Source organism: Globicephala melas, chromosome 20, assembly GCF_963455315.2.
Source record: "Globicephala melas chromosome 20, mGloMel1.2, whole genome shotgun sequence".
Taxonomy (NCBI): Eukaryota; Metazoa; Chordata; class Mammalia; order Artiodactyla; family Delphinidae; genus Globicephala; species Globicephala melas.
The window spans coordinates 40,843,054-40,854,265 of NC_083333.1; the positions used below are offsets into that span (position 1 = coordinate 40,843,054).

Genomic DNA, 11,212 nt, shown 5'->3' on the forward strand with positions numbered 1-11,212 from the left:
GACTCTCATCTGATGGGGAGGTAGGGACATGGTCTCACGATGTTTGCTCTTGGGACCCTACAGATGAGCAAAAGCAGTCTTGTTCTGGAGTCTCTTGTCTGATAGCAGAAAGGGACTTGGTCCTTGTCCTCCAGATCCCAGTCTGATGGGGAAGAAAAAATCCCAGCCCTGGGGCATCTAGTCTAAGGGTGTGGACCAGGGTCTTGTCTTGGAGATCCGCTTCTGAAGGGAGGGTAATCCAGGCCCTTGAGACTGCAGAGAAATGGAGACAGACCCCAGTCTGTGTAGCATCCAGTCTGTGCAGTCTTCCTCTTGCAGAAGGACATGTGGGTCAGAATCAAACTATCTATTTGGGAGGCAGGATTCACCCAGGGGCACCAGCAAGGAACAGGGTGAGAGGGAGGGAGTGGCAAGGTCGGGGGGACACCTGTGCGGATGTGATGTTGAGGGGCCAGCAGAGGCGTGGACACCAAGTGGCCATGGGGGAGAAAGCCGGCTCCACTCAGGGGGCTGGGGGCTAGGCCAGGACCTCTTGAGCCCCGCCCACCCTGAGTGTCTGTCTCCTGCAGCTGTGACCACCCGCCAGGTGCGCACCATTGTGGAAGAAGTCCAGGATGGCAGGGTCATCTCCTCCCGCGAGCAGGTCCAACAGTCCAACATCTGAGGACTCTGCTCCCCCTGCCAGCCCCTCTGGGGCCTCCCATTGGCTCCGCAGCCCCAGCACCCAGCTTCAGTCCCTTTCCCATCCCCCCTCCCTGACCAATAAATCTCGTTGACTGAGACATGGAATGCTCTCTGGTTGTGGCCACTGACGTGGCCCTAGCGCGGAAGGGGGGAACCGGTGGGGGGGGGGCGAATGGGGGCAGGGGGAGGAGTCCGTGGACACCCACTGTTGTTGACTTGGAGGTCAGGGGTCATCTTAGAGCAGGGTGAAGACTAGGTCTGGGCAGAACTCGAGGGGTGGGGGTTGCTTTTTATCTCCCAAGGGCTGGTGATCCCTGGGAGGGTGGTCCAGGCAGTGCCAGACCCAGGTTGAGGTCAGCGTGTCAGGGGCGGGTGTCTTAGGTGTCCTCTTCTTGGCCTGTAATTGGGTCCATGACCTTGGGCAGTGCCTTCCCCTCACTGAGCCTCATTTTCTCATCCATAAATGGACAAGAAGGTCTCAGGAACCAGAGACGCAGGGCTAAAGCATCCGCTCGGTTGCCCCGCACAGTCCTGTGGGCTGTGTCCTCCTCTAAGAGGGGACAAGGTGGGGAGGGGGCAGGGAGGCAGGCCAGGGCAGAAATCAGGATCCTCCTGAAGGGGGGGATGGAGGACGGAAGGCGGGGAGGCAGGTTGGGTGATTAGGGCCCAGGCTCCTGTGTGAGTCTCGGGAAACCCCTAGGAGGGGTTTGTGGGTCCGGATGCTCCCATGGCCTCAACCCCAGGAATGTGAGCTGAGACCTGTGCTTCCAGAGAAGGCAGGTGTGGGAGAGAGGGTGGGGCCTCTCCCAGGTGTGGGGGAGAGAGGGTGGGGCCTCTCCCAGGGATATGTCTTCAAATGGTGAGCTCAGGATGGGGCGTTCAGGGGAGGTCGTGCCGGGGGGCAGCACTGCCCTCCCTGGCAGTTCGTCCCCTCTTGGTTCCAGCAGGTTGGAGGTCAGGGAGGTGGGAAGCTGCCTCCTGGGGAAGGGGGAGGGGCCGTCCTGCCCCAGCCGCTCCAACACCCTCCAGCCTGGCCCCCGTCACTCCACGGCCAGGCGCTGAGCCAGCAGGAGAGGAGCCCCGGAAGTCTTTCTTTGAGTAAATCTGGAAACCACTGGGCCAGGCGGGTCTGATTTCCTGGTTTTCTTCAAGAAGTGGGGGTGGGTGGAAGGTGTTAACGGGAGGAGGGATGCCCTCACCCGGGTTCACTGACAGGCCCCCTCCAAACACGTGCTCTCGCCCAGTGCCTGGAGACTGAGGGCGCGGCCGGGGCAGGGAGGGGACAGAAGCAGCCAGAGCCCCCAGAGGCCCAGCGTGGTGGAGGCTTGGGACCAGCGGAGGCCCGGGAGAAGCAGGTGGGGCAGGGGCATGAGCACTGTCTATGACGTGGCCAGCGGGGTGTGAGGACTTTGGGCAGGTCACAGGCCCTCTCTGGATCTCAGAAGCCACAGTAAAGGAGGAGTGAGACGAGCCGCAGCTAACGGCCCTTCCGGCCCCGATCCCAGGGAAAGGGAAGACAGTGAATTCCTTTCCATGGCAGGGACGACAGGCAGCAGTCCAGGGCCCGTGTCTGCAGAGGCAAATGCCGGAATCAAAGGAGGCTGGGAGCGTGGGCTCTGCTCCTGCAGCAGCTGGCATCTCTCAGCTGCCTGGGAAGCAATCAGGGTGGGGATGGAGGGCAGGAGGGAGGGAGGCACCGTACCCACCAGGCCCCCACCGTACATCCAGCCACAACCGGGAGAACCAGCCCTGGGCTGAGGATGGCCCGTCTGGGGGTGATCTCATTTCCCTGAACGACAGTCCCAGGAAGAGGGGAGGGTCCAGGAAGAGGTGCCCATTATGTGGATGGGGACCCTGAGGCTCCGGGGAGCAGTGACTCAGCCCCTGTATGGAGCCTGGCATGTCAGGGGTGGAGCAGGGCGTGGGAGGGGAGGCAGCTACGCTGGGAAAGCGGCCACAGCCCCACCCCCTGCCCAACCCCAGGCTCTTAGGCAGGGCCCTCTCTCCCCGCAGACTCTGGGGGTGCACTTTTACTGATGGGGTGAGTGAGGAGGGGTCAGAGTGTGGGGCTGGGAGAGGCAGCCCCGGACTTCACCCTTCTGCGGGGGAAGAAGCCCCTGCACACAAAGCAAGTGGGTGGGTGGTCAGGAGGCCACAATGGGGGAGCAGCCGGATGTCCTGGGAGCTGCACCAGGAGAGCAGTGGCTGCGGTGCCGGGGCTGGAGGTCCACAGGGCAGAGTGCTGGGCCCAGAGAGGGAAAGCCCCGCCCTTTCCAGGAGTGCTCAGCCCAGGCCTGGGCAGGTGGGGGCCGCAGGGAGGAGTGCCTGGGGGTGGAGGCCTGTGGTCCCCTTGGGGATGGTACGGCTTTGTCCAGACACACCACGCTGACCCAGGCTGCTGGGGCATGTGCCTGCGGCTGGACTGGGGGACCCAGCTGTGGGACTCTCCAAGGGACTCACATTCATCCACACCCACCCACCTGCTGCACAAGATGTTTCAGTGAGCCGGTCTGTGCCTCCCCTGGGTGCCGTCTCACCCACACTCGTACGATGGACACGCACACCTGATGCCCAGGCTCGGGCCGGCCACGGGTAGTCAGCCCCTGTGACTCTTCCTCCGCCTCGCCCACACTCTGGAAGGGTGACCTGACGGTGCTTTCTGCGGACAAATGACATGGCAGTAACACTGTCCACGGCACTGCGCCGCTCTGTGCCTGGGTCTGCACTGGGCCCGGGGGAAGCCAGAGACCCAGGCCCTGGTTCGGAGGGACCCTGAGGTACCCCAGTCCAGGAGTGGTAAGCCGGGCACAATGGCAATGCCTGCCCATCCTCCCTCAGCCCTTATGTAGTGTGTTCTCCTGTGCCACCCAGGCTTTGGGGGGCTGAGGGGAACAGAGGGACCAGAGCCAGGACAGTTCAGCCCCCAGGCAGAGTCCAGACTGTCACCCAGCTTAACCCAGCCACAGGCTCCCCTGAGGGCCCCTGGTTGTGCAGACCATGGTGAGGGGCTGCGAGAGGCCCTGCCTTGGAAGGGGGAGAGCCAACACTGTGGCGGAGGACCGCCCAAGGTGGGTAAGGCACTCACAGGCTCACCTCGATCCTGGGACCAGGCATGGGGCCGGAGCCTGCCTGGGGGCCATTTGTTCACTCCCAGAGAGCCTGTCCCCTCCCTGCAGGCCCCCTACCCCCCATTATGGCCTGAACACTCAGTGTTGGGGATGTCTCTACCTCCTCCAGACATTCTGCCCTGAGGGCCTCTCTGTCTCGTTCTTTGCATCTGAGTGTCCAGTGGCACATAGTAGGTGCTTTATAAATACCTGAAGATAAATGCAGTGACAGCCACCAGTCTGTGACAGCTGCTTTATTTATTTCACCTCTCTGTGCCTGCGAAGTGGTGCTGCCATTCCCATTTCCCAGAGAAGGAAACTGAGGCTCAGAGGGGAGGAACGACTTGCCTAGTATCTGGTCCCTGCTGGCCCGACTCCAGCCTGCTCTGTCCTGGCTCATCTGGCTCCTTTCTTTCTCCATCCTGCCCTGAAGCCTGTAACTGTGGCTGCCATCAGTGGCTGGGGACTTTGCAGCGACCTCCCCTCTCCCCTCAGGCTCCCTGGAGTCTCCTTCCCCTCCCTTCCCTCCCACAGCTGCCTCTTGGTCCCCAGCCTGGCTGGACACCAGAATCCCCTGGGAGCTTGTAAAACCTCCCCACCATCAGGCTTGTCCTGGGCAAGGCTGACGAAGGGGTTCAGAGCAGGGCCCGGGAATCTGTATGGGGATTCTCGTGTTCAGTCAGATTTGGGAATCGCTGCAAGTTGAGGTGTGGCATTGGCCAATAATATTTCCTGGCCAGTTCAGGTATGTGATGATGATACCTGGGATGGAGCTGGGCCGAGGAGAGAGGAAGGAGGCCTGGGTGGAGGAAGGAACCCACTGCCTGGAGGGTTGGTGGGAGTCTGTGCTCGGTGCAGACCAGGTCTGGTGATTCTGGATCTTGGCAACCTCGGAGCAGGTGTGCCTCACGGGCACGGAGGAAATGCCAGCTGCATCCTGCGGGCCGAGCATCCCAGGTTTCCTGCTGCACTGTGCTGTCTTTCTGGCCTTAGTTTTCTCTCCAGGGTCACATGATAAGTTCCAAGGTCAGAGACCACGTCAGCATCTCTCTCCTCCCTGCCACACCCCAGATGCTGGACACATGGTGGGTGCTTGGTCTGCGGTGTTGATTGAGTGATCTGATGGGTTGGTTGGCAACTTCCGGCAGCTTCTCAGTCCATGCAGATCCCCGACCTCCAGGGCTGGGCCTGTGTGTAATCCCACCCCCGACTCCTCCAGGAATGGGGGCAGGGGCGGTGATCTGGTGAGAAGGGAGGTGGAGGGTTGGGGGGTGGTGCAGAGAAGAAGGAGCTCCCAGAGACTACTGGGAGAGTCAGTATGGACTTCGGTCAGGGTGCTGGACCTGGGTCTAGTCTCTGCTCCTCTGCTGCTGCTTCTTCTTTTTTTTTTTTTTTAATTTTTTTGCTGCGCCATGCAACATGTGAAATCTTAATTCCCCAACCAGGGATTGAACCTGCACCCCCTGCATTGGAAGCACGGAGTCTTAACCACTGGACCTCCAGGGAAGTCCATCTGCTCCTCTGCTTCTGTCCTGTTTAACATGGAACAAGTCTTTTGTGCTCTCTGGTTGGGGCTTGGTGGTCTTTGCTGACCTTGAAGGCCATTTCCAGTTCCGAAGTTCCCCTGAATCTGTGATTGGACCTGAACTTCAGGCCCATCCTGAAGCCTGGGATGGTGGGGGTTTTGTCTAAGATTCCAGGGTCCCTTTTGCCTATTTTGGGGGTTAGGGGAGGGAATAGCAAGTTCTCTCTCCCAGGCCTGGCCCTGAAGCCATAGGCTGGGTACCAGCTCTGCTCATCCCTCGGGGCCCTGTGCCTCCAGATGAGGGACGTGATGTGGCAGAAACAAAGCCCTGGTTATGCTGAGACAGAATTTCCTGCCCCAAGGTTCAAGGTGGTATCGTCCAGCAGGACCCAGGCTGAGGCAAGCCCTCTTCCGCCTCCTCTCACCTCCACAGAGGCGCTGCAGAGCAAGGACAGTGGCCAGCTCTGTCGGTCACCCCCCAGGGCACCCCAAGGAGGCCTCTTTGCTGGGGTCCAGACCCCCCAGTCCTGCCTTCAGCCCTCAGGCCGATATCATGCCCACCACGGGCAGAGCTCATTCCAGGCACCTCGGGGAGGCAGAGGACGATGGACATGCTTGCCAGGCATTGTGGGAGAGTTGAAGACAGCCCATCTCTGGGGTCAAGTCCCGGCTCTGCAGCTTAAATGCAGTGCCTTTGGGCAAATCCCCCTCTCTCTGGTTCTCCCTCTCTCCTCCTCACCTCACAGGGTTGACTCAAGACAGTGATGTATGTTGGAGGGGCAAAAAGAGAGTGGTTCAGGATGGTGGAAAGGACTTGGGCTGGGCGAGCAGACAGACGGGGGTTCAAGCCCCAGCTCCTCACTGACTGGGGTCTTGGTAAGCCCACTTACCCTTCCAGCCTCCTCATCTGTGAACTGGTGGCAGGAATAAGGCCCCTCACAGAACTGTGTGGCATGTGTAAATACCTGAGCGTGGCAGGTGACCAGAGAGCCACCTTCCCCTGTCTCCTCGACTGAACGAACAAAGTTGCCAAACCCAGCCTGGAAGCTGTGGACTCTCCAGAGAAAACTGTTGGGATCTGAGCCCTGGATACAGTGTGGGGTCTCGGAGTCCTGTGGCGGGGTTCGGGGTCACAGGCAGTACCAGCAGCAGGATGGAGATTCCCTCCCACCACAGTTTACGGTGGGTGCCTGTGATTAGGTGAAGCACTGTGCTGGGCGGGGGAGCTGCTCAAAGGGTGGGAGTGTGGGAGAGAAGAGGAGAGGGCAGGCATGTGGGAGGGGGGCGCCAGAGCATAGAGGTGGGCGAGGAGGGGTGGGTGAGGGGTAGCTGGGCTGGAAGGGAAGGAAGGGGAGGCTGGGGGTCAGGGCTGGCCATTGGGAAGGGGCCAGCAGGGTCCATCATGCATGTTCCTTTGTGGCTGGTGGTGTGCCCTCCCCTTTTACAGATGAGAAAACTGAGGTCCAGAGGCTCATAGACTAAAGGACTACCTATGCCATGCAGCTCGTACAGGGCAGAGCAGGGATTCAACCTTCTATCTGCTTGTTTCATGGTACACACCACTTCTGGAGGTCCTGGGGGCTCAAAGGCAGCCTCTGAAACTGGGATAAGACTCATAGAATTTTTAGAACTGGAAAGGACTCTGAGATTGCCCAGTTCAGGCTTGTCACTTTACTGAGGGCAAACAGAGGCCCAGAGAAGGTAGGTGGCGGGTGGGGGGCACAGGTCACACAGGGAGCAGAGCAGAGCAGGACCATGAACCCAGGTCTCCCGTCCACAGCCAGCCATGTAGGGTCCCCACAGCTGCATCCCGAGACGGCCCCTGGACAGCATCGCTGAGGCCATTCATCCAAGGCTGTCACCGTCGGGCAGGGAGTCCTTCCATGGGCTGACTCACTGCCCAGGGATGCAGTCACCACAAGTTCGCCTGTGTCAGGGCACGGCTGGCCCCTCAGCCTCCAGGAACTAACTCCAGCTAGATTCCCGTTGCCTAGCGTGAGTCACCACCAACTTGAGTTGGTATGTTTTCTCTCAGCTCCACACCCCCCAAAACTGGGTGGGAACTCAGAGAGGCACACAGTGAAGTGAGTTGACCCCGGGCTGAATAATCTGGAGTGGGGAGTTGGATGGGATCTGGAGTGATGAAATCCGGAGCGGTGCCCGGAGTCAGCAGCTGGGAGGGGCCCCCCTTCCTCACGTGCATATAAACGTTCCTGGAGTTTGAGGACCCCTCAGCATCCTCCCAGCCTCCCCGAGCACCTTTCTCTTCTCTCTTCTCACCACGACCACCTGCAGGTACCAGTTCACCTCCTCCAGCTCCATCAGGGCTCCTGTGGTATCAGCGGCGGCTCCAGCTGCGGGTCTTCCGTCCTGGCGGGAGGCTCCTGCCGGACCCCCAGCGCCTACGGGGGCCTGTCCTCCTACCGCTACTCCTCCGGGGGTGTCTGTGGGCTGGGGGGCGGCTATGGAGGCGGCTTCAGCAGCAGCAGGAGCTTCGGTGGGGCCCTGGGTAGCATCTTCGTTGGAGGATATGGTGGTGGTCTTGGCGTCTGCCTCAGTGGTGGCAATGGTGGCCTCCTCTCTGGCAACGAGAAGCTCACTATGCAGAACCTCAATGACCGCCTGGCCTCCTACCTGGAGAAGGTGCGCACCCTGGAGGAGGCCGACACAGAGCTGGAGGTGAAGATCTGAGACCGGTACCAGAATCAGAGGCCCAGACCCGCCTGCGACTACAGCCCCTACTTCAAGACCATCGAGGACCTGCGGAACGAGGTGGTGTGGCCAGGTGTGCGACTCTGGTGGTGGAGTGTTGATAGAGGTCATGGCTGCAGTGGACCCTAGAAAAACGCTTGCTAGCATCTTCATTTTACAAACAGGGAGACTGAGGCCCGCTTTTGAGGAGTGGCCAGGGACTACTCAGAAGTGGTGGCAGAGGGTCCCTTTTTAGCATCAGGGTATCTGAACTGGACCTGGTACCCTGAATCTCTTACTCCCCGCAAGCATTCTTTGGATCAGTTTCTCTCCGAAGTAAGATGGGGCCCAGGATGGGGTGGCGGATACGTGGATGCATCCCCTGCACATGCTAAACTGGGTGGAGAAGGCACCCTAGGCTGTCTGGGGGAGAGTAAAGACTGACCTGCGCGCCAGATAACCCCAAGTATGGTGAGGCTCCTTTCCCCCCTCTTGGCTATTCACCCCTGAGCAGCAGGGCCTTGGCTAACCAGACGTGTCCTTCACCCCCTCTGCAGATATTCGAGGCCACGATAGAGAATACACAGCCCCTTCTGCAGATTGACGATGCCAGGCTAGCAACCGATGACTTTAGGACCAAGTGAGTGGCACTGTGGTGGGCTGAGGACAGAGAGTAGAGGGCAGGGGGTGAGCAGTGGGGTTGTCCAGACAGGAGGACCAGCAGGCCTTGAGCCTCAGAAGCTTCATGATGGACCCTGAGGCCCTGACCTTTGTCTTGCCAGGTATGAGCATGAGCTGGCCCTGTGCCAGGGCATGGAGGCTGACATCAATGGCCCGCGCAGGGTGCTGGACGAGCTGACCCTGGTAAGGACTGACCTGGAGATGCAGATCAAGGCCTGAAGGAGGAGCTGGCCTACCTGAAGAAGAACCACCAGGAGGTAAGGCTGCTGCTGGCAGTGGGAGGCTGATCCAGTGGGGTTGCAGATGCACCTGGGGCCAGGGAAGGGGGCAGCTGAGCTGACCACCTCCCCCCATCTCTTCCTAGGAGATGTTTACCCTGCGGAGTCAGACCAGCGGGGACGTCAGTGTGGAGGTGGATGCTGCCCCCGGTGTGGACCTGAGCCACATCCTGAATGAGATGTGCGACCAGTATGAACAGATAGCAGACAAGAACCGCAGAGATGCCGAGGCCTGGTTCCTGAGCAAGGTGTTATGGGTCCTCAGTCCTGCTGCAGGACTTCCCAGCCTGGGTGCCTCTGGAGTGCCCCACACCTTCTGTTCTTTCCTATCTCAGAAAGAGGAGCTGAGGGGCTTCCCTGGTGGCGCAGTGGTTGAGAGTCCGCCTGCCGATGCGGGGGACACGGGTTCGTGCCCCAGTCTGGGAAGACCCCACATGCCGCGGAGCACTAGGCTAGGCCCGTGAGCCATGGCCGCTGAGCCTGCGCGTCCGGAGCCTGTGCTCCGCAGCGGGAGAGGCCACAGTGGTGAGAGGCCCCGCGTACCGCAAAAAAACAAAAAAAAAAAAAAAAAAGAAAGAGGAGCTGAACAAAGAAGTGGCCTCTAACAGCGAGCTGATGCAGGACAGCCGCAATGAGTTGAATGAGCTCCGAAGGTGCTCCAGGGCCTGGAAGTCAAACTGCAGTCCCAGCTCTGCAGGGTAAGAAGGATCAGGCCCAGCCCAGACTCCAAGTCGCCAGTAATGGCACCGCCCCCTGCAGTGGAGCATCGCCGCAGTACGGTTCCATCTCTCTTTTCCCAGGAGTGGGTTGGAGGGATCACTGTACCCATTATATAGATGGAGAAATGAAGGCCCAGAACAAACGGTGGAATAAGTTTTCTCCATGTTGTCTAGCCAATAAGTAGCCCAGCTGGGGTCAAAAATCCATGCACCTCTCAGGAAACATGCCCAGAGACCTGGGGGGACAGCAGTGACCCCCTTCCGTTGACTCTCTCTTTTGCTCTCTCCCATTCACAGAAAGCATCCCTGGAGAAGAGCCTGGAGGAGACTAAAAACCGCTACTGCCTGCAGCTGTCCCAGATCCAGGGGCTCATCTGCAGCGTGGAGGAGCAGCTGGCCCAGCTGCGCTGCGAGATGGGACAGCAGAAGCACGAGTACCAGATCCTTCTGGACGTGAAGACGCGGCTGGAGCAGGAGATCGCCACCTACCGACCCCTGCTGGAGGGTGAGGACACCCAGTGAGTGGGGACCCCCCCCCCCCCCCGTCCTGCCCCACAGACCCTTCAGCCCCACCCCTGCTGCTCCCAACACACCTAACCGCTCTACCTTTTCTCCCCTACAGCCTCTCCTCCCAGCACCCATCCGGCCAGAACTATGTTTCCTGCGAAGGTAAGGCTCCTGAGAGTCCCGGAGCCGCCTTTGCCCACCCGCCGGCCTCACCACCTGAAGGCCTGGGTCCAGCCCCTGCTCGTCCCAGCTGTCTCCCCTCCCTCTCTGCTGGTGGTGGGTTCATAAAGCTGACTTTCTGGTTGATGCAACAATCCTGTGTGGTCTCCATTCCTGAGCTGATGGGACGGGAATTGGAGGTGCCTCCCAGGAATCTTCTGGGACCTCACAGCCTGAGGGATACAGGAAAAAGCCAGGCTCAGAAGAGCTTGTAGGGTCTTCCCTGAAGACCTGCATGCTCTCGGGGGAGTGGGAGTTGGGACATAGGATGGGAGGGAGCTCGCTCGTGTTGACAGATGCTGCGTGAGGCGTTCTACAGCAGCTCTTTCCTCCGACTCACCTGGCGACTCTGTGAGGGGGCCGTGGTCAGGCTCATCTTGGTGCTTAATGTCACACAGACACGAAGTGGCACAACGGTGGCTCAGGTCTGTCCAGCTGCAAAGTCCATGTCTTTCTTTTATACGGCTCTATCTTTTTAGGTATTTTAACCCAAGACTCCCAAGCTTGAGCTCCTCACTCTACCCCTCGGAGCCTCACCTTTGCACACAATGATTTTAGTGTTGGATGGTGGAGGGAGAGCCTGCTGCCTTGGGGGTGGTATCCACGGTTAGGACTGAATCTTTCTTCTTCCAACCTGCTCCCCCTCGTCACTCCCATCAACTCCCTCCTCTTCCTCGTTCCCCTCAGCCAGTGAATCATGTGCCAGTGAGTCCCCTAGAAATATCTGTCACCCCTGCTTCCTCTTCATCCCCACGACCACCGCCGCCATCAGACTTCCTCACTCCCTAGAACTGGGCCCAA

The 11,212-nt window shown here is 59.7% G+C and overlaps 1 protein-coding gene across 1 annotated transcript; it reads left to right on the plus strand.

Moving 5' to 3' along the window:
* Nucleotides 1-7,917: 7,917 nt before the first annotated feature.
* Nucleotides 7,918-10,207, plus strand: LOC115843797 (keratin, type I cytoskeletal 16-like). The gene is given in 8 exon segments (XM_070044433.1): nt 7,918-8,088; nt 8,565-8,647; nt 8,790-8,899; nt 8,902-8,945; nt 9,053-9,214; nt 9,540-9,618; nt 9,621-9,664; nt 9,983-10,207. Coding segments are annotated over 8 exon segments (918 nt in total).
* Nucleotides 10,208-11,212: the final 1,005 nt, after the last annotated feature.